General features: G+C 42.9%; 1 protein-coding gene across 1 annotated transcript; it reads left to right on the top strand.

The window, feature by feature from the left end:
- Window positions 1–467: 467 nt before the first annotated feature.
- On the top strand, window positions 468–18,943 carry slc7a5 (solute carrier family 7 member 5). Its single transcript, XM_038706332.1, has 10 exons — window positions 468–1,278; window positions 3,101–3,226; window positions 11,077–11,182; window positions 11,797–11,841; window positions 11,962–12,085; window positions 12,872–12,975; window positions 13,199–13,295; window positions 13,550–13,699; window positions 15,613–15,790; window positions 15,885–18,943. The coding sequence occupies exons 1-10, from the start codon at window positions 717–719 to the stop codon at window positions 15,938–15,940; spliced, it is 1,548 nt and encodes a 515-aa protein (XP_038562260.1). The 5' UTR covers window positions 468–716; the 3' UTR covers window positions 15,941–18,943.
- Window positions 18,944–20,079: the final 1,136 nt, after the last annotated feature.

Raw genomic sequence — 20,079 nt, 5'->3', positions numbered from 1 at the left:
ACACCTTTTCCTACCACACTTTAACCTTCCAGTCAACTTTCCATGAATGTGCTTTGATCCAGCACTCTGTGAAGAGCCAGCCCTTTCACAGCAATGAATTGTGTGTGTACTGAAACTGAGAGATTAAAGGCTCTTCCCAGGTCGACATTTCTGTATTACACATTCTTTATCCTAATATTTTGAGATATGGAGTTTTGATTTCCACGACATGTAAGCTGTAATCATCAAGATTAACACAATGTGTAATGAATCTAAAATATATTAAAGTTTCACTTTGTTAATAAAATTATAGAAATAATTTTCCACGATATTCTAGTTTGATGAGACGTACCTGTAGTTGTGATGGTGAGATGTTCTACTGGAGAGAGGGGGGCTAGTTCCGCCTTCCGCCGCTAGATGGCGGAAAAAGACAAACCTGACGGAGGCATTACCGAGGAGGACACGCCGAACTAAAAGCAGGGGCTGGCCTTGACGGAGGAGGGCCATCCAGCCGATTTCTATAGTTTTTTGTACACACACAGAGTAGAGATGCGTGAAAGCACGCTGCTCTGACTCAGACCAACAGACGTACGGAGGACTCCTCGTGGCTGAGCCCGGCCGGCATCACAGCGCACACCCGGACCGTCAGAGAGGAAGCCACAGAGGGAGAAGTCGGCGAAGCGGGAAGCTTTGTGACCCCGAGTGAGGAAGAAGAAGGAGGAAACTGAGCCCGAACGATGTCGGCGTTGAAGAAGAGAAACTCAAATTCCTCTGCAGAGAGGGAAGAAGAGGACAAGCTGGCCACCGAAATGATGCTCCAGGGTGGAGCATCGGACAGCGACGCCAAGAGCCCCAACAACGCCGCCGGAGGAGAGGGAGGGGGGGAAGGGGTCGCCCTGAAGAGGACCATCACTCTGGTGAACGGCGTGGCCATCATCGTGGGCACCATCATAGGCTCGGGCATCTTTGTCACCCCAACCGGCGTGGTGAAGGAGGCCGGCTCGGTGGGTCTGTCCCTGATAGTGTGGTCGGTGTGCGGGGTGTTCTCCACAGTGGGAGCCCTCTGCTACGCGGAGCTGGGGACCACCATCTCCAAGTCCGGCGGGGACTATGCCTACATCCTGGAGGTGTACGGCTCTCTGCCGGCTTTCCTCAAACTCTGGATCGAGCTGCTCATCATCCGGCCGTCCTCCCAGTACATCGTCGCCTACGTTTTCGCCACGTACCTCCTCAAGCCGCTGTTCCCCGTGTGCCCGGTGCCGGAGAACGGAGCCAAGGTCGTGGCCTGCCTCTGCATCCGTGAGTACCGGGTCCGCGCTGCGCATTCCGGGATGATGCAACCTTAGATGGCGGTGGTGTTGTTGTTGTGTGCTGAGATGAGCGGATGAGTGAGGTTACGCTTCCTGTGTGTTTCTGTTTGTCTGTCAGAATGATCATACACCTGTTATCCCACTTACCCAACTCCCACACGTACAGTTTACACGAGCTTACTCAGCGCTGGTGCTAATTTACGGACCACGTGTGATGCCAATGAGAGACACACCCGCGCACACAGACATTTTTTTTTTACGTACTTACACTTCGTGCACGTGCCCAGCATCAAGGGCTGTGGTGAAAAGTGCCGCGTTATTTCATCAGCAAAGGTGATGAGAGAAGATGCTCGCGCGCATCATAAGGCAAATGGAAATGATGCTCACTTATAATCTCATTTACTTATTTATATCTAATATTTAGTGAATGTGTTTAAATTAAATAGTCTCTGTTTTCAACTTTATAATAATTAATTAATTGAATAATAATAATAATGACAATAACGTATTGTGTGTGTGTGTAAGATATTAACCTCCTTTCCTTCCCTTTAATTTAGCTCAAACAGTCAATTAAAGCTCGACTATGATGCTGTATTTAGGGTCAATAAATGTTTTTTAGCCTGTTGATTAGCTTCACAGTTGAGTGGGGGCTAAAAGAATACTTGTAAATGTGCCTGGTTTTTGTCTGCAGCCTCAGCCTGATTAACTCTGGATTAGCTGCTTTAGCCTGTTAGCACCGGTTTCTGGTTGTACTTGTTTTCTTTGAGTGGCACACACAACAAGAATCCCCCCCATTTCACCTCACACACCCCGTCTGTCTGAATACATGATTACACATGACATTGTGCACAGGGGTGTAGCACAAAATTCTGGACCCTGTACAGAGGCATTCTCTGTGGGCCCCTCCATGTATATTAGTGTGTGTGTGTGTGTGTGTGTGTGTGTGCGCGCGCGCGGTGCCAGCTAGTAACCCTACTACATAATCTTCAGATTGACTGAAGGCTAAATCCTGACTGAGACCACATGATAAAGCCCGGACTGTGTGTGTGTGTTTGTGTTTCACTAGGATTGCTCACTTTAGTGTGTGTGTGCATGCCTGTGGTGTAGGCAGTGGGGTGCTCACGGCCACTGCGGGGCTGGGAGCCAGATCGCCACACACACACACATATTCATAGCTCCATAGGTCTATTTTGGTGTGGGTGGGTTATTGTTCCATTTGACCTGTTTCTGTGGGAATTTGTGTTAATTGAGATTGTCCATACACACACATTAGGCAGTTGTGTGTGTGTGCTTGTGTGTGTGTGTGTGTAAATTCAGTGTGTCCAGCCCTGTACTGTACTCAGGCTCCCTCTCTCTTTGTCTTGGTCCTTGTAACACAGAGCCTCATTGTGCTCTGTCTCGTCTTTTTGTTGTGGCCCCGACCTGATTTAGGAGCTTTGAAGGGACCTGCTGCTTTAGTTAATCACTTTTAATAGCGTCCAGGGTTAGGAGCCACTTCAACAATCCTATGAGAGTTTGTGTGCACATGCAGTAGGGGGTTTAAAGGGAGTTTTTCCTTACCATTGTCATCAAGTATTTGCTCATGGTGGGAATTGTTGGTTCTCTGTAAATAATATTTCAAAGAGCCCGGTCTAGACCGGCTCTATATCAAAACTGCTCTGAGATAATGTCTGTTATGACTTGGTGCTATATAAATACATTTTAAATGAACTGACACACACACACACACCACCTCAAATGTGAGTATAAAAAGCCGCTTCATAAGGATACTGCCATTTACAGTCTCTCTCTCTCTCTCTTTCTCTCTCTAGTCTTGTTGACGTTTGTGAACTGCTACAGTGTGAAGGCGGCCACCAGAGTACAGGACTTCTTTGCCGCTGCCAAGCTCCTGGCACTTGGACTCATCATCATCATCGGCTTCGTCCAGATTGGCCGAGGTACTTTGCACAAACGCCTGCATACACACGAGTGCACATCCACACATCCAAAGGTTCCTGTTAGGGCAGGTGTTTTAGTGGCATCATGAACGCCCTTAACTCCCTCACCACAAGTAGAACACTGTGTTCTACACCACACAGTTACAAAATATATGACTTACATGATTTACACGAACAAACGCAATTATTATTTTACAATTTTTTTATAAACATGAGTATAATTTATATGATTCATAACATTAGAACACAGTTCATTGTTTTGGACATCAGAATGATTATTTTATACGTAATGTTGCATACCTTTGCATTTGCATGGTGATGGATATCAATGTAGAAAAATATAAATATCTCACCTAAATCTAATTTATCTTCTTTTGTGCAGTTTGATTTCTGTACACCAGCAACATAATTAATCACTCAATTATCTGCATTTTATCATAGAATATGCATATACCCAGTCTCCTATTGTATTTGTTGAATTCACAATACTTACATACACACGTGTAAGAGAAAGCTAACTAAAACCACTAAAACAGGGCACGCTCAACAAAAAAATCTTAGTTTACTAGTTTACTATTTTAATCCTGAAAACCATTTGAGTTTCAGATCACACAAGCCATTCCAGTTTGAATCATAATCGCTTTAGTGTTTCAATGAGTAACGTTCAAGGAATCAAAGAATCGCCCTGGACAGCAGTTCAGTCTTTGTTAAATGGTAAAAATAAGCACAAAGCATATATATTCAGTTTGGACTGTAATAATCTTCTGGTGGGGAAAAAAGGTGAGTTCTGATAAGATTGTATGCAGACACAAGTACACATCCTTAGGGTTGCTGCTGTGAAGCTAACATGCAAAGAGGCAAATAAGAAGGTAAGCTGAGTGTCTGTGGGCAAGTCATTTCACGTTACCTGACACAAATCATGGCTGGAACGGAATAGTGTTTTGTTGTGAGGTCTGATCCACTTTGTACAGAGCCAGGGCTGTGTGCAAACACCAGATTTTATTTCAGCACACACACACACACACAGAACAGACAGCTAGTGGGCTGTGAGGAGATATTCACTGAACTTGACAAAAAGACATGTATTAGAATTTTTTAGAAAATTGTGAAGTGCGTGTGAGAAATGGCATAGAGACAATTGCTCTCAAGTAGAACACAGCACTCCTTTCTTTTGGAAATCATTAGCTGCAAGACGTCTGATTCACACAAACGATCTGTTTGAACAAGCCAGAACTCTTGTCCCATTCACTGTAAGTTACCAGACCGGTGAAGGTTTACTGAAAAGGTTTATTAACACGACTAATACAGACAGGAAGTGTGCTCAGGTAATCAAACTCTGCCCCCTAGAGGAAATCAGTGCAACTCTCAGCCAAGACTTTTGGGGTTCATTGGGTTCATGTCCTAGAAAGCAGATTACTAAGGCTTCTAAATATTGAAGTGGCCTCAAACCTTTCTGCTTCCTTCCCAGTGACAAAAAACAACTTCTACCAGATAACTACAGTATACTCCCCCCGCTGCCTGTGCGTTTTGCTAAGCCCTGCCGTGCTCCTATTGCTTGCTCTCTTCCTGCCTGCAGTGAAGGCGTCAGCGGCTGTACTCCTCCGAGAGACACAGAAGCAAATAGAAAACAGCGGTACATTAGATCAGAGTGACTCTGTGCTCTGGTGGTTTGAAGAAAATTAGAGGGGAAACCAACTAAAAGGGGAATCAACAAGTATGTGTGTTGAATGTGAATGAGTCAGTGTGAGACACGGACCAAGTCTTGCAGATTGAATATAATCACAAAGCAAGTAGTGTTATAGATTAGGAGCTGGAATCTGACCAACGGGTCTGTTTGTTTTTGCTTTTTTCACAAAGTCTCAGACGTAAAATAATTTGTTGTTTTAAGGAGAAATGCTATTTGGGGGTAAAAAAGTGAAATGTGGAGCTCTCACAAACTGCAGCTGACCACACCTTTTAACCTGTCTGCTTTCTACAGCTATGTGTTTCCTCTGTCTGGAGCACTGAGCCCACCTCTGACCTCTCCCCTTTGACCTCACACCTGACTTTAACCCCAGCCAAGCCGTAAGGGTCAGCTTTGAAAATCAGCTGTTTTCTTGTCAGTCTCAGTTTAACTCCAAATGCAACACCAAACCTACAGTTTAACGCTTAACGCAACTAAAAACAATCTACAAAATTGTTTTGAATTGAAAATAATTAAAGAAACCGAACGTGTTACATTTCAGAAGTCTTATTTTTCAGCATGTAATGATTCTGTGATTAATTTATGTAATTTTTACACAACAAAGTCAATACAAGCAAGTCTTTTTTCAGCTTTACTGAAAGCAACTAGACAACATGTCCTATAACATGTGAGTCTGTCTGAGTCAGAAAGTCCGGGGCCATTTTTTATTTCCAGTCCATTCCTGGATTAGATCACATTATTTTCATCAGCGTATGTAGGATGTCTATAGTTGCCATCACTGTGCCAAGGGGGTAAGCCAGAGATCGGACAGTGAAGCCGACCAAAGCCTGCACGGAGGGATCCATGTAGACCCAAAAATGACGTCAGAACCCTGTGACACCCCGTCGGTGTTTGGCAGGTGAGCGTGTAGAATTACAGTGTTTCTGCCGTTGCTCGACGTCATTAAACCACAGTTATGCTGCGCGATCACGCGCAGTAGATGCCAGTAGTAGTAGGTGCCAACAGGAAGTTGTAGTAGTATTTTATTGGTCCAAAACTGGCTTCACTGCTCTCATTCAAATCAGCGGGGTGGCTTCATCCAGTAATATACTGTCTGTGCACTGTGCCCATGTCTTTCTTCAGAACTTTAATTAAGTACTGCATGATTGTTCAGAAGTGGGCCAGCTTTCTGTATTCCGTCATCAAAGTCTGAAAACAGCTGAACGCAGCAGACAGGAGAGGGCTGAAAGATGAAAAATGTAGATTCTTCATCAAAAGGCCGAATCCAAGTTCAGTCCTTAATCACACACAAACACACACACACACACACACACACACACACACACACACACACACATAGTGGGTGAAAGGACAGACTTTTGCCTGTTTGTGCAGAGGTCAGAGGCCACAGGTCTGAGATCAGCTGACTGGCGGGCAAACAGGACCTCAACACTGACTGGAATTGTTCAGAAGTGGACCGGAAATAGATGGAGCTGAGGGAGGAGGCTGGGGTGGGGTGGAGGAGTTGCATTATACAGATAGAGGAAAGGAGAAAGAGTGGAAGACATACAGCATGTGGTTTCTAGAAGCTGGGTAGCTTTTAGCCCCCTCCTGCTGCAACATACTGTATGTGTGGATAAGATAAAACACACACACATTTTCTGTAATTCAGCAGATTAAAACAATGAATCAGATAGAGAGCTGGACCTGCCCTGAGCATTATCCACGTTAGACCAGACAAAAAGTGAGATTTGGTTATTGAACATGTTTATATGTACCTCATAGCTAATACCAGGGGCCTTAACACACCAGGACAGTGGACTGGTGGAGTTCTGTAAAGCAAAACAATGTAACTGAGTAGTAAGATAAGACTATTGTTGATTCGGCTTCTTAAGATCTCATTTGATTCATTTACACTCAGCCTCACAGGCCAGCGTACATCATATCAGTGACTGTAGACATGATCAAGGGACCTCTTGTGGCCCTATTGTTAGGCAGGTTTTGGGCTGTCCCCAACTAAGGATTTACATAGTCAAACCAGAATTGTCAAGTCCTGCCTGTAGTCGACTGATAGTTGAATCATGTGTGTTTTTGTGCGCGGCGATTGCGAGACGAAGCAAAACTGAGGCTTATTGTTGACCATTTTCTCTCTCTCTCTCTCTCTCTCTCTCTCTCTCTCTCCGCCATTCACCGGTCTTGTGCAGAGTTTTTGACTGACGACCCAGGGTTAGGGTTACAATTTTGGATTTATTTACACTTATACTTTAAAAACATTTATTGGATTTTTTTTTTTCTTTTTACGTGTTTATTTACAGCATTAAACGTTGAAATGTATATTGTAATAGGCTGTATATTAACGTATTAATATATATATATATAAAACTGGCAGTTCTGTGTAAAATCAGACATTGAGCTTCCCCATATCGCCAAAATGGCGTGATCCTTGTGTCGTTGCGAAGCTTCGACTGTGAGATTGACAGTCGAAGGTTTAAAGAAAAGTTAAGCTTTGGCCACTCGCACAAGAAAGAAAATGGACTAGGGGGGATCATTTGTTGATTTTCATTCAATTGAATCCTTAATTTTTCTAAATAGGTGCCTGAAATTTGCCCCATTGTTTGTCCCAAATCCGTGCAGGGATCACACATGTTGCGTTACGGCTTCTTGCATGTCCATGGCCCAAAGCTACTGATAACTCTCCCACGCTGAATTCATAGTAAAACATTCTCAATTCCAGTGGTTCAAGTTCTCGACTAAATAACAAAGCCTGAGCTCTAGTTGATCCCCCCCTCCAGTACTTTTTGGTAGAAGCGGGAACTGTATCCGCCTTTCATTCTTTTGAGTAATCTTAATCCACATACTTTGAATGCTAACCCTGCCTATCTAATGCCTGTTTAGGTGTATAGCTGGAGGATGAGGAGTAATTCTACTCATTTGTACTTCTAGTCCTTTACTAAGTGCTGTTTCAAAAGTGAGCTTTTCTAACATCATGTAGTCTTGTGGCATCCTTAAATCTTTAACACCAATCTTTTTCATCATAGTGCTTCTAATGACTGTTTTCCCGGGACACCTCAGATTATCTGGATTGAGACAAAGACTGGGCGTGTGGCTGTGATTACATCAACAAAGTCTCTTCTGTGCAACCTCGCTCGCGGCTGTTTGGCAGTTGGGGTGGAGGTTATTGAGTGATTTTATACGTCTCTTTTAGAGTATACACTCACTGTTTAACCAGCCATCTGATCCAGAAAGAAAATGAGAAACAGCGGCGGAGAGGTGTTTTCCATACTGAAAGAGTTGGGGAATTTGATGAGTGGGTCGCATTATAGAAATAATCCAGGAACTTTTTTACAGGTCGCGAAGTTACAGACTTTTAGAGAAAAGAGCTGAGACTTTACTGAGCCAGTTCTTGTGTGAGTTGTGAAGTGTAGCTGCTTTGTCTCTCATTGTGTGTGATCATGTAGAGCCACAGTAGTTTCCACCTGGTCGCCATAGTGATGTGAGTTTGGCAAAGATAAACCAAAGTGTCACAGCACACGCTCTGATCAGCTCATCCTGATCCATCTTAAACCAGTGTTTTACCTACAGTATTCACTCTGCGTGCCTGCTTGTGTGTGTGTGGTTTATAAGTGTAGAGCCTGCTGGTGTCTCAGATTAGAGACCAGTGTAATCCGATTAGCTGCCCTGCTTTCTCAATCTGACAGCTGCCCACGCTGTTTGGAAGTGAAACACCCACAGAGACTGACCCCTTGTTGACCGGCCGTGTCAACCTACCTCTGATTTGCTCCAGTTTCATCCTGTCACAGTCTGTCTGTGATGCAGACCTCTTCACCTTCTTATTCTGATACCAACATCGTTTATTAAATAAAACACACTCATACACAGTTCCAGACTGATATCTTCTGATGTAAAAGTCCTGGTTGACATCTTGAAGTGGTTTTCCACCAGCGCAGGTCCCTCTGAGGTGAATAAAAAGGTGCGTGTTTGTTTGAGGGGGGCGGGTTCAGAAACCGACTTCTTAGCAAATACTCCTCATTCATCTCAGTCTTGAGAGTAGAGCCTATCCATGTAATGCCTTTGACTTTACCTGATGTCTCTTTAAACTGACTGTAAACATTTCTGTTAGACTAAGCTAATCCACATCAAAGTGAGGCAGTAGGTAATCCTTTAAACAGTTTTGTTAGCTCGGCGCAAATAGTCACTGTCTGTGCACTGCTACAAATAACCTAACCTTTTTAATCCTTGAAACTGTAGCTGTGATTTTTATTTACTTTCTACTTTTTACAATCCAGGTAGTTTCATTGTAATTCACAGATGAATGTGACTTTTTAAAAATTTGTCTTACTTTGGACACAGCCTCCCACTGTAGGAACTCATGTTCTTTGCCTGTAGGTGTGCACCTTTGAGTGTGTGTTCTGCATGGTGCATATTTCATTGTGTGTGTGTGTGTGTGTGTCTCTCACTTTCACTGCCTGGCACTGGTATCATGTGACAAGCCACTGGCTGTATGTTTCCTGACCAGTGTGGTGGAACGTGCTGGGGGTAGCAACAGAAGAAGGAATAAAGCTGTAAAAAAAAGAGTGAAGTTGAACCAAAGAGGATTGAAGGAGGACATTTTCTAATACATAGTCCTCATGTCACAAACTAAAGGCTGAGCACAACAGAAGGAGAAGGAGGAATAAGAGCAGGGCTGATTCAGACCACAAGAAGCTGGAAAGGTTAGGAACACATCACTGAGTTCAAGCCACACAGACGTGAGGTGAGCTGTAGGTTTGGAGGCCGATGGTCCTGAGCAGTGGTTGTGTGTATCTGTGTGTAAAGAAATGGTCAGCCAAGGCCTGGGGTGGAGGAGAGATCTCAGTGTGTGCATCAGTTCACAGAACGTATTGGTTTGCAAGTACTTCTGTGGAATAGATGTTGTTTCTGATATGTAATATCTCTACTTCCTATCATCCATATCAAACATGCTGGAGCAGTACTTCTTAGAATGAGACATCAGCACTTTAAACATATCACATTTCTGTATGCCACGATTTCATATGAATTTAGGGTTGCGTTTAGGTCAACTGTAGATTTACTTGCTTCAGCATTAGCATTAGTGGGGCAGTGTTTAGGCATGGAGATTTGAGTAGAGTTGGAACTTTGAGTCGATTTGTCAGAAAATAAATCTGCAACTAATTTGATTGAGTATGCTGTGTAAAGCACGATTGATACTGAATTCTTTTTAGGCCAACGCTGATACAGATATTTAAGAATTAAAAGATTTGATAACAATATATTAGCCAATATTAGCACCCAACAGCTCACACTAATCTGACCTTTGAAGAATCTTTTTCTTATAGAGAAGACTCATGTACCCAGTCACTTCTACCCAACCGAAGCTTTTTGGGGCTGTTATGAACAAGTTGAAACGACCCAGAGACCCCCAGCCCAGCTCCCCGTTCAGGCTGGTATGTAGAGCAGCGGTGACCGAGTGGGGCAGCGAGGTCTTGGGATGCTGTCTATTTTGTTAGGAGGGCAGAGCGTAGGGCAGTTAGTCACACGGACAGCACAGTAATCTGGCGTTTCCCATGCTGCGCGGTGGCTTAGGGCTAACCCTCCCAGTACCAACACTGCTACGTTATGTTGGTTTAGCAACCGCCGCTGTGTCTGAGAATGTGTGTAGTGGGGAGCAGCTCTGTCAGGAATGTGGCACAGATCCCCTCAAACCAGCAGCAGGCTGGAGGTCAGAGGAGGAGGGCTCTGACCAAAATGTTATAATTCCTCACAATAATAATACGCTCCCATCCCTCAGCTACTGTTGGCCTGCCCTTGAGCACGGCAATAAAGCACCATCTTTTCCCCGTCTGCCTCTCTCTTCTTGGGGCCCCTTCTGTTTGTCTGTTGCATGATCCGTCCATGCCTCAGGTCGATTCCACAGTCTGGGTCTCTAATTCACCGTCTCAGCCTGCCTTAACTCCATTACATTCTGCAGTCTTTCACTGATCCGCACACTGAGACAGATTTAAGGTCCCCCCCCCACTCCAAAGGCTATGTGTGTTTGGCAAATACAAATCATTGTTTCATTTATTGTTCCACATTTCAGGTTGTACAGAGCGGCTGGTACTTGCCTGCACAGCAACAATACAGACAAACGGATTTGTTTAGTTTTTTTTTGTCTTAACCCCAATTCTTTCTCCCACTTCTTCTCCAGGCAGCACAGACGGCCTCCTTCCAGAAAATTCCTTCAAGGGGTCCAAATATGAGTTTGGTAGCATTGGCCTGGCGCTCTACAGCGGCCTGTTTGCCTACGGCGGCTGGTGAGTTCACATCGACCTACCTGTGTGTGTGTGTGTGTGTGTGTGTGTGTGTGTGTGTGTGTGTGTGTGTGTGTGTGTGTGTGTGTGTGTTCAGGTTGCAAGCCACTGCAATGCCTGGTCATTATCCAGTTTCCACTATAGGATCAGACAGATTAAAGTGTTTATCTTGCTGGAGGTGCCACATCCTGTAAGTCGTTAGTGACCCCTCATGGTGAAGGATGGACCACAATATTTGTTAACCAATGACACAATATCATTTTATCATCAGGATAAGATGTCACTGCATGTCCTTTAACCATAATACTAAGATATCACCCAGCCTACTTCCTAGGATTGTTTCCCTCTTTAATGTTGAATGAAACTAGATTTGAAACTGAGTATTACCCCCCCCCCCCCTCCCGTGATGAATGAAGCTTTTCACTGTAAAAAAGAAAAACCCAACACCTTCTTTTTGTAAACAAATTAGAATTTCTTTGTGTCAAAGATGCCATTGGGGTTGCTGTCATCCTTTTCCATTAATAGATGAATACAGAACAATTTTATTTGTACAGAATGTATTATTTGTTTTCCGCTACATAATTGCATAACATCCTTGTTGCCTCTGCTGCTCACAGGAACTACTTGAATTTTGTTACTGAGGAAATGATTGAACCTTACAAGTGAGTATTAACGAGCGACTTCTTTGCTTCTATGATAAAATACAGACTTGGTTTCTGAGGAGTGATTGATAATCTGCGGTATTCTGAGTGGTCACTAAGATTGTTTGCACCTTCCTCCAGAAACCTGCCTCGCGCCATCATCATCTCTCTGCCAATAGTGACTATAGTGTACGTTCTGACCAACCTGGCATATTTCACCACCCTCTCCCCGGAGCAGATGCTGGGCTCAGAGGCCGTGGCTGTGGTGAGTGCAAACACTTTGAGCTACTTTCTTTTGCATGAACGATGCCAACTACAGGAAATACACTTTATGATTTACACACACCCAAAAGTCACAGATGTGTTCCTGGTACATCAGTGATCAGTTACCTAAACCCTAGCTCTTTGGCTCCCCTTTGGATGTGCTTTTCCTATAGAATATGTAGAATAATCAGCATTTAAAATGACAACTTTTCACAGCGGTCAGTCTATTTTTGTGGGATTTCTGCAATCAGTAGATTCGCTCGTGGAGGTGAAGTAAAGCAATTTTTTGTTTCAAATTCAACTTTGGAGAACTGTGATAAACAAATTTATGCCACTGACTAATGGAAAGCTGTCTTAACAGTGCTGCTGTTGGAGGGGAGGGCGATAAGGAGACACAGGAAGCTGTCGTATCTTATTCCACCATCCATCAACTTTTATTTAACCCTCCTCTGCAGTCTACTACTTTAACTCTTTATTGAATAAAATGATATACAATCCTGAGAACAAAATGCCAGAAATGCACAGTACAGAGAAAATAGAAAGAAGCTCAGGGAGCATTTGTGACTGACTAGCGCTAGCATGCTCCTGGCTTCCTAGCGTTAGCTTGCCAGCTACAGTAGTTCACCAACAGGCCTGCGAGTAGTCCCTACGTCACCAAGCCTCTGCCAACGCCTATTTGGCAAATGGGTGCCGATGAACTTCGCTGTGCCGCTTGTGACTGGAACTACTTTGCTACTGTACTTATTATCACATCTGTACTGCATGTGTGTGTGTGCTTGTTCTGCAGGACTTTGGCAACAGACACCTGGGTCCGATGGCATGGATCATCCCGGTGTTTGTAGGTCTGTCGTGCTTTGGATCAGTCAACGGCTCTCTGTTCACGTCATCCAGGTAACACACACGCACACACACCGGATGGAAAACGCATCCAGAAACATGAAAGTACGTGTAGACTATCTAACTAGGTTTGGGGAATCAGTGAGAGCTCCTGTATAAACACCCAGAATCTTGTCATGGGTACAAAATGCATTAAATGGAATCATTTATCTGTTCATACCATAGACTGTCTTCAAAAGGTTCATACTCAGTATCCATGTCTTTCCCTCCCTGACAGGTTGTTCTTCGTGGGTTCCCGGGAGGGCCACCTGCCCAGCCTGCTGTCAATGATCCACCCCACCCTGCTGACCCCACTGCCCTCACTTATATTCACTGTACACACTCTCATTTCCTAATTCTACACACAATTTAAATAAGCAAATCAAATATATTTTGTGTCTTTAAATCAGAAGGATACAGCTGCACTGATGTACAGTGATTTACCGTATTGAGCTGCTGTGGGAGTTGTGTAGCAGCAATTATCAATATTTTACTAGAAACAAATGACTGTTGCTGCCGTCTCTCTACTTTAAATACTTGGAGGTCTTGCGTTGTACCCCTAATTGCTTCTCTCTCTCCCCCTCACCAGTGTCTGATGACGCTGCTCTACGCCTTCTCCAACGACATCTTCTCCGTCATAAACTTCTTCAGCTTCTTCAACTGGCTCTGCATCGCCATGGCGATCGTCGGGATGATGTGGCTCCGTTATAAGAAGCCGGAGCTGGAGCGGCCAATCAAGGTCAGCCAAACTCCATGCAATCAGCCGGTCAGAACATGTGAAAAAAAGCAGTACTGGTACTTTGGTAAAGCCCCTTTGCTTTGTTTTGGACATGGACAGACACACACACGGACGAGTGGACATGAAAGTCTCACTTGGTCTTTGTCACCATCGACTCCCACTGAAGTTAGCTTTGGCAGCAGGAAATGTTTCTTCTTTGTCTCACGCGACCAACAAAGATCCATTCAGCAGAACTCAGATGAATAGAGGCTGATCGCAGATTAAAGGACAGAAGAGATGCTGGATGCTTGTCAGCTGGTGTTGAGGGCCGCAGGGTGTGTGTGTGTGTGTGTGTGTGTGTGTGTGTGTGTGTGTGTGTGTGTGTGTGTGTGTGTGTGTGTGTGTGTGTGTGTGTACGTGTACAAGAGGAAGAGCCCTAGGCCTCCTGACTAGACCAGTAGCTGCAAGACTCCCCAACACACAGAAGACCATTGTACCACTGTTGCACTTTGTTTGCATGTGTGATGCTGTGTGTGTGTTGTACCTTATTAGAGTTTGATGGCCCGCCTGACTTCGCTGGCACACCGTTGCCTGCAAATAGATGTATTGGTCCCACAGTGTGTGTGTGTGTGTGTGTTTGTGTGTGAGTGGTGGGACAGTGGTGGCACTGTCTCTTTGCGGACCTCAGTCTCTCTTTCACTCTTTCACTCTCCAGCTCTATTTCTTTCTCCTTTCTTTGTCTGTCACATTCCTGCTGTTCAACAGATTCAGAGCAGCGCTGCAGAGAATCACACAATCAGATTTACTAATTCATCTCTTTGGTTAAGGGACACTGTACATCAGTAAGCTGGTAGATTCATGACACCTTCGGTTCACATTCAACCTACAGGGCCAAAAGTATGAACATACCACTCATTAGAGGTTGCTGGGGGAATCCTTCTTCGAATATAACAAGGCTTTCTACCAGCTTTTGGAACCTGGCTGCAGGGTTTCTCTCATTCAGCTACAAGAGCAGGTCGCCTGTTAATACTGGGTGATGAGGCCTGTCTCACAGCCGGCATTGTAGTGCATCCAAAAGAATGGATTGAATGAGGTCAAGTTCTTTCATGCAAAAACTTGTCATGGTGACACAGTAAACGGTCTTTTCCAAACTGCTGCCACTAAGTTGGGAGCACAGTATTATCTAAAATATCATTGTATACTGTAGCATTCTGATTTACCTTCACAGGAGCAAATTATTACTATTACTGTTTTTAGTCACTAACTATGCATTTAGGCTTTTATTAGAAAACTGGGTAACACTTTCTATGAAGGTCATCGCTATAATGACATATATTATTGCATATATTTATAACACGATGCGTCCATAAGACATTATAACAGTTGTTATAATCACTTACAAACATGCATAAGGCGCTATAGCAAAGTTCATAATGTATTTTGACCTTTTGATTTAATGTTTTATAACTAATAGTAATACCAGTTTATATCGCTTTTATTTATGTTTCTTCACTTTATGAACAATCTGTATGAATTTTGAACATTTTGCAGTTTAGCACAAAAACACAAACATAATTACATCAAGGACACTCATTCTCAGGGTGGTGAGAGATCGCTCAAGAGAAGCCCTGTTGCCGACCTTGTTATATCTTGTAGTGCTCTGCAGAGTTAGAATCTTTAATATCATGACTGAGGTCCTGCATTTTAGTTGCTCCAGGCTTAAAACCAAACATTTTTTATAAAGCCCCTCTTTCACTGGACTTAAGATCTGTATTCGCATTTAAAACAAAAATAGTATCTATCTTCTGATATAACTCACAGCAAAAAAAAGCAATTAAGCTAATCTCCCAAAATGTAAAACTATTCCTTTAAGGAAGTGGGAGCAGTGGAACCTCCTCACTTTGTCTGATCTCCTGTCTTTTCCTATCCTGCAGGTGAACATTCTGCTGCCGGTGAGTTTCGTGCTAGCCTGCCTCTTCCTCATCATCGTTTCCTTCTGGAAGACTCCAATAGAGTGTGCGATCGGCTTCGGCATCATTGGTACTGGAATTCCTGTCTACTTGATCGGCGTGTGGTGGAAGAGCAAACCCAAGTGGATGCTGCATGGAATCTGTGAGTACAACACCTGTGTCTTCTCGTGCCTGAAACCATCACTTGACATTGACATGGTGTGTAACCGTCACTTGTGTGTGTGTGTGTTTTGCAGTCTCGACCACAGCCTTGTGTCAGAAGGTGATGGAGGTGGTGCCTCAGGCGTCCTAAAAGGCTTCGCCCTTTACACCAGCCAGTGGCCAACCGGCTTGCACCAACACTGTCCTCTTGGCTCTGACATCACAGCTGATAAAGCTTGACCTATGTTGACTCCTTTCACTCCCCTCTCTCTCTCTCCCTCTATTTCTCTCCCTCTCATACACACACACACACACACACACACACACACACACCCTGTCTGCAGGGCACTGATAAAGACCTGATGAAGACAGAAACAAGTGTTTGATACTACTGTATCTTGGCGGTCATCAACAATCTTTCAGTTGTTTCTTTTGTTGCCAACGTTTTTTGGCTAGTTGAGTATGGACTTTTTTTAGTCACTAACTATCCATTGTAGGCTGTTCAGTGTTGGTGTTGTTTTTTACAATGCATTTCAATGAATTGTTTCTATTTTACGGTTGTTTTTTTTGTGAATAAGTGTAAATGTTAAATATCTCTCCTCATTAGAAAACTGTTGTATTTAGCAAGTTGTGCCTTACGTGGTGAATGAAGGTGTAACTGTCAGCCGTGGCAGTAGTTGTCGATGGTGTCTGAGGCTGCCGTCAGAGACCATTAAATCCTGCAAGCATCCACATTTAATCTCCTGGAACCAACTTTTGCTTACAGGTAGAAGTTGGAGTTGTTGCTAAACAAGTTTAGTTTAGTCAAATATTCATGAAGCTTTGCATTGAAAACATTTGTTCCTGCAGTCATTACAACTTTTTAGCACTTTTAGTTAAATCTTGTGTTGTCTGTTGTTGCTCTTCGGTCCATGTTGTGGCCTGTTGGTCGCTGTAATGCCCTGTCTGTTGAGTTTTAGTCCTGCTCTCTGTCGTTTTTTTGGGACTGAATTTTATTTTATTTTTTTTTAAAGTTGTCTATGCTGCTGTAGGAGTAAAGTCGAATGAAGATCTCGCCGTGTTAGAGATGTTTCCGTTTTCTCATTTTTACAGTAACAAGACTGTCGACAAATGTATCCCATTCAGTGGTGGTGTACTTTCATTAGTCAGCTGAATTAAACACATGCAGTAAATTAAGCTTACTTAAAATTTGCTCGTTTGTCTGGCTAACTAAATCCCTCAGTGAAAGGAGAAAAAAGGTAGAAGTTAAAGTTTTCCGTTACTTATTTATGTCTAAAACATTACAGACCGGCCGTGGTGGTGAACATGAGTGTGCTGTGTGCAGTCTTCTGATGTCACCTCACAGGATTCCTGGGGATTGCAGTTGAATTGCTAATGAAGTTGCATTGCTCTTTAAATGAGCATGTGGTCAGATTGACAGAGGTGCATCTAAAAGTGTGGGAAACTATGTTATGATGTTATGACCATCACTGAAAAACTTCAATGTGGTTATTTTCCTGCTGTTGAGTATCTCAGCATGCCCAGCCATAAAAACGTCATCACAATGACAGTGTTTAAGAGACAGTGTTTCAGACTATATGTTGTAATAAAGCCATGTAGCTGTACACACAATATCAGGTTAGAGCAGAGTGACAGAAGAAACGTAATGCCCTTTTGAGTGTAGTGGATGTCTGTGTCGTTTGTGTGGGTATACAATTGGGTTAGTTTGTGTGTGTGTGTACTTCCTACGAAGTGAGGACGGGAAAAAGGTTTGAACCACAGAGTGAGGACATTTTTGGGAAGTGATGACATTTTGGCCGGTCCTCACAACTTCAAAGGGCTGTTTGAATGTTAAGACGTGGTTTTAAGGGTTAGGTTAGAATTATGTAAGGGTTAGGGTCAACATTTTAGTTGTTTGGGTAAAGGTCCAGTGAATGCATTTGTGTGTGTGTGTGTGTGTGTGTGTGTGTGTGTGTGTGTGTGTGTGTGTGTGTGTGTTTGTATTTGGGGGGTTCTTAATGTAGGTGAAGTGACAGGTCAAAGAGCATTAAGCAGACACAATCGTGTGTTTCAGGCTACATCCACACTGCTACGTTTTTGTTTTAAAACGCAAGCCTTTTGCTACGTTTGCACCTCCCGTCCAGACTAAAATGGGGAAAATTGGAAACGCTGCCGAACCCATTTTTGTTTTAAAACTCCAGGCTAGCGTTTTAGTGCTGACAGGCGACAACGGAGGACTTTAAAAATGATGACAAAGACGCTCACGCTCAAGAGTTTATGTTTTGATATTCTTATTCAAATGTTTTGTACTGTGCAAATAACACTTTCACTTGTACTGTACATGTCGCCGTATTTGCTTTGTGATGACTCCCAGTCTGTTTTCCGCCATCAAAGTCACTTTGGACTCCCATATTACTTCCAGTAACAGTTCCACCTTGTTGTCGGTCCATGCAAAAACATCTGTGAAGTGGTTCTTCATGTGTAGTAGTACTTTCTTCTTTTTGCTAAATCTTCTGCAACTGCGGAGTAGACACTCTGCTTCCTGTTTACACTGGCCAACGCATGCCCAGTGTACATGAACGGCCACTAGATGTGCGTTTTCATTTGTTTTAATATAGACGATGATCAATTCTGATATGCAGCTAAACACTGGTGTGGACGGAGATCGTTTTCGTTTTTAAACAGAAACGGAGTAGTGTACATGTATCCTCAGTCTATGCAGAGAGATGCTAGAGTGGAAATGGGAAAGAGATTTTCTATGGGTGGGGGGTGAACTACAGAAAGAGCACACAGTATGAACTGCTAGTTTGTATTTTCCATCCTCATGTTTTGTATTTACTGGTCCACACACAGCAGCAGTTAATGCTCTATTGATAACGTTGACACTCCTCCTGGAAAAGGACCAAAAGTACATGTTATCATGGCGCCGTTGTTGTTATGGAGACAGCGCCAGTGGATGCAGGTGGGGTTAATGTGTATGTTTTAGAGGTAGAAACCTTTCTAACAATCCAGCCATCGCATAAAGCTGATGGGAAACTAACCTGAATAGAACTATAGAACGTTTATTTATTTATTTTTTAGAAAACGTAGTTGTGTATTGTTATTAGTCCCTCTAATTTGTTTACAGGGCATTTTATGAAAAGTGCTTTACAAATAAATCTTGAGTTTTTTTCCACTCTGTGTTCTGTTGTGTTTGGTTTTGGTCTATGTTTTGTCCCATCTGTTCTCCATTATTTCTTATTTTATTTTTTAAATGTGGCTAAATATCATTATAAAAAAGATCTGTATTATGGCTTTTGGTTAAGAAGGCAGTGGTGGGTGCTGTAGGGATCACTATAAGCTTTAGGGCCGAGTGGTGAACAGCATCTCCTGACTTTAATATAGAAGCGACGGCTTTTCCATATGTAACATCCCCATAATCCAAAACAGATAAAATATTGATTGACCAATTGTTTTTCTCTGGTGAAAAGGGAAGCAATTCATGTACACAAAACTACATATAGTTCTCAATTTAATAATCCATGTGTTAATGTTATGCTTGAAGTTAAGATTATTGGCCAGCCAGATTCTCAGGTATTTATCCTGAGGCACTCTCTCCATATATATATATATACCATTTGCCCAGTGAATGTTTCAGGATTCAGTATGAGTAGCTTTGGTGAACAGCATCCATTTGGTTTAGTCTGAATTTAGCACTAACTTTAATTTAATCAATTGAAGATTGCATTATGTAGAAGTTGTACGACGATAAACTCTGCTGCCAACAATGAATTTTACTGCAATAAGAATAATGACTGCACCAAATATTACAGACATCTTAATATTGAGTTTCTTACATTGTTCTCAGAGCTGAAACATTCTCTTTATCCCCACCTCCTTAATGAATTTAACTGATTCAAATCAAGACAGACCCTGTACAATATAGCCATGTGTACAAAAAATGCTATCTAATAAACCACAATTTAAACCCAGTGTACTCTAAATAACTAGACTTTTACATGGCTATGTAACCCTGTATTCTGGGTTGGTAGTGTCCTCCTGTCCTTCTGGCCTGTGGGTAATATATAATTTCTTCTTAAATAATATTCTTTAATTTAAAACCACATGGCAAGGCAGTACACACCCAACTTCACTCTGCTGGTGTTCACAGCAAACTCCCCACTCTGTTACACTAACAGCTGTCACCTGCAAAACAACGGCAGGCAGGAACCAAAATTAGCTTTCTCTAGCCAAAGATAGTAACTTGAATGTTACACATATAAATATATAAATAATATGATAGTTAAAGTGCTCCAAATGATGATGAAATAA

The sequence above is a fragment of the Micropterus salmoides genome, unplaced genomic scaffold (assembly GCF_014851395.1).
Source record: "Micropterus salmoides isolate LMB-PRFRI ecotype aquatic unplaced genomic scaffold, ASM1485139v1 Ms_hic_scaffold_8, whole genome shotgun sequence".
In the NCBI taxonomy this organism is placed as follows: Eukaryota; Metazoa; Chordata; class Actinopteri; order Centrarchiformes; family Centrarchidae; genus Micropterus; species Micropterus salmoides.
Note: the sequence above shows the minus strand (reverse complement) of the source record. Positions and strands in the feature narration are given on the sequence as shown.

What these genes read in the sequence shown, in the direction of transcription:
- slc7a5 (XM_038706332.1), top strand. Translation starts at nt 717, where the DNA reads ATGTCGGCGTTGAAGAAGAGAAACTCAAATTCCTCTGCAGAGAGGGAA. An exon ending in CGTGGCCTGCCTCTGCATCC is followed by an intron (nt 1,279 to 3,100) that starts GTGAGTACCGGG and finishes TTCTCTCTCTAG; the next exon opens with TCTTGTTGACGTTTGTGAAC. An exon ending in TGCCCTCACTTATATTCACT is followed by an intron (nt 13,296 to 13,549) that starts GTACACACTCTC and finishes CCCCCTCACCAG; the next exon opens with TGTCTGATGACGCTGCTCTA.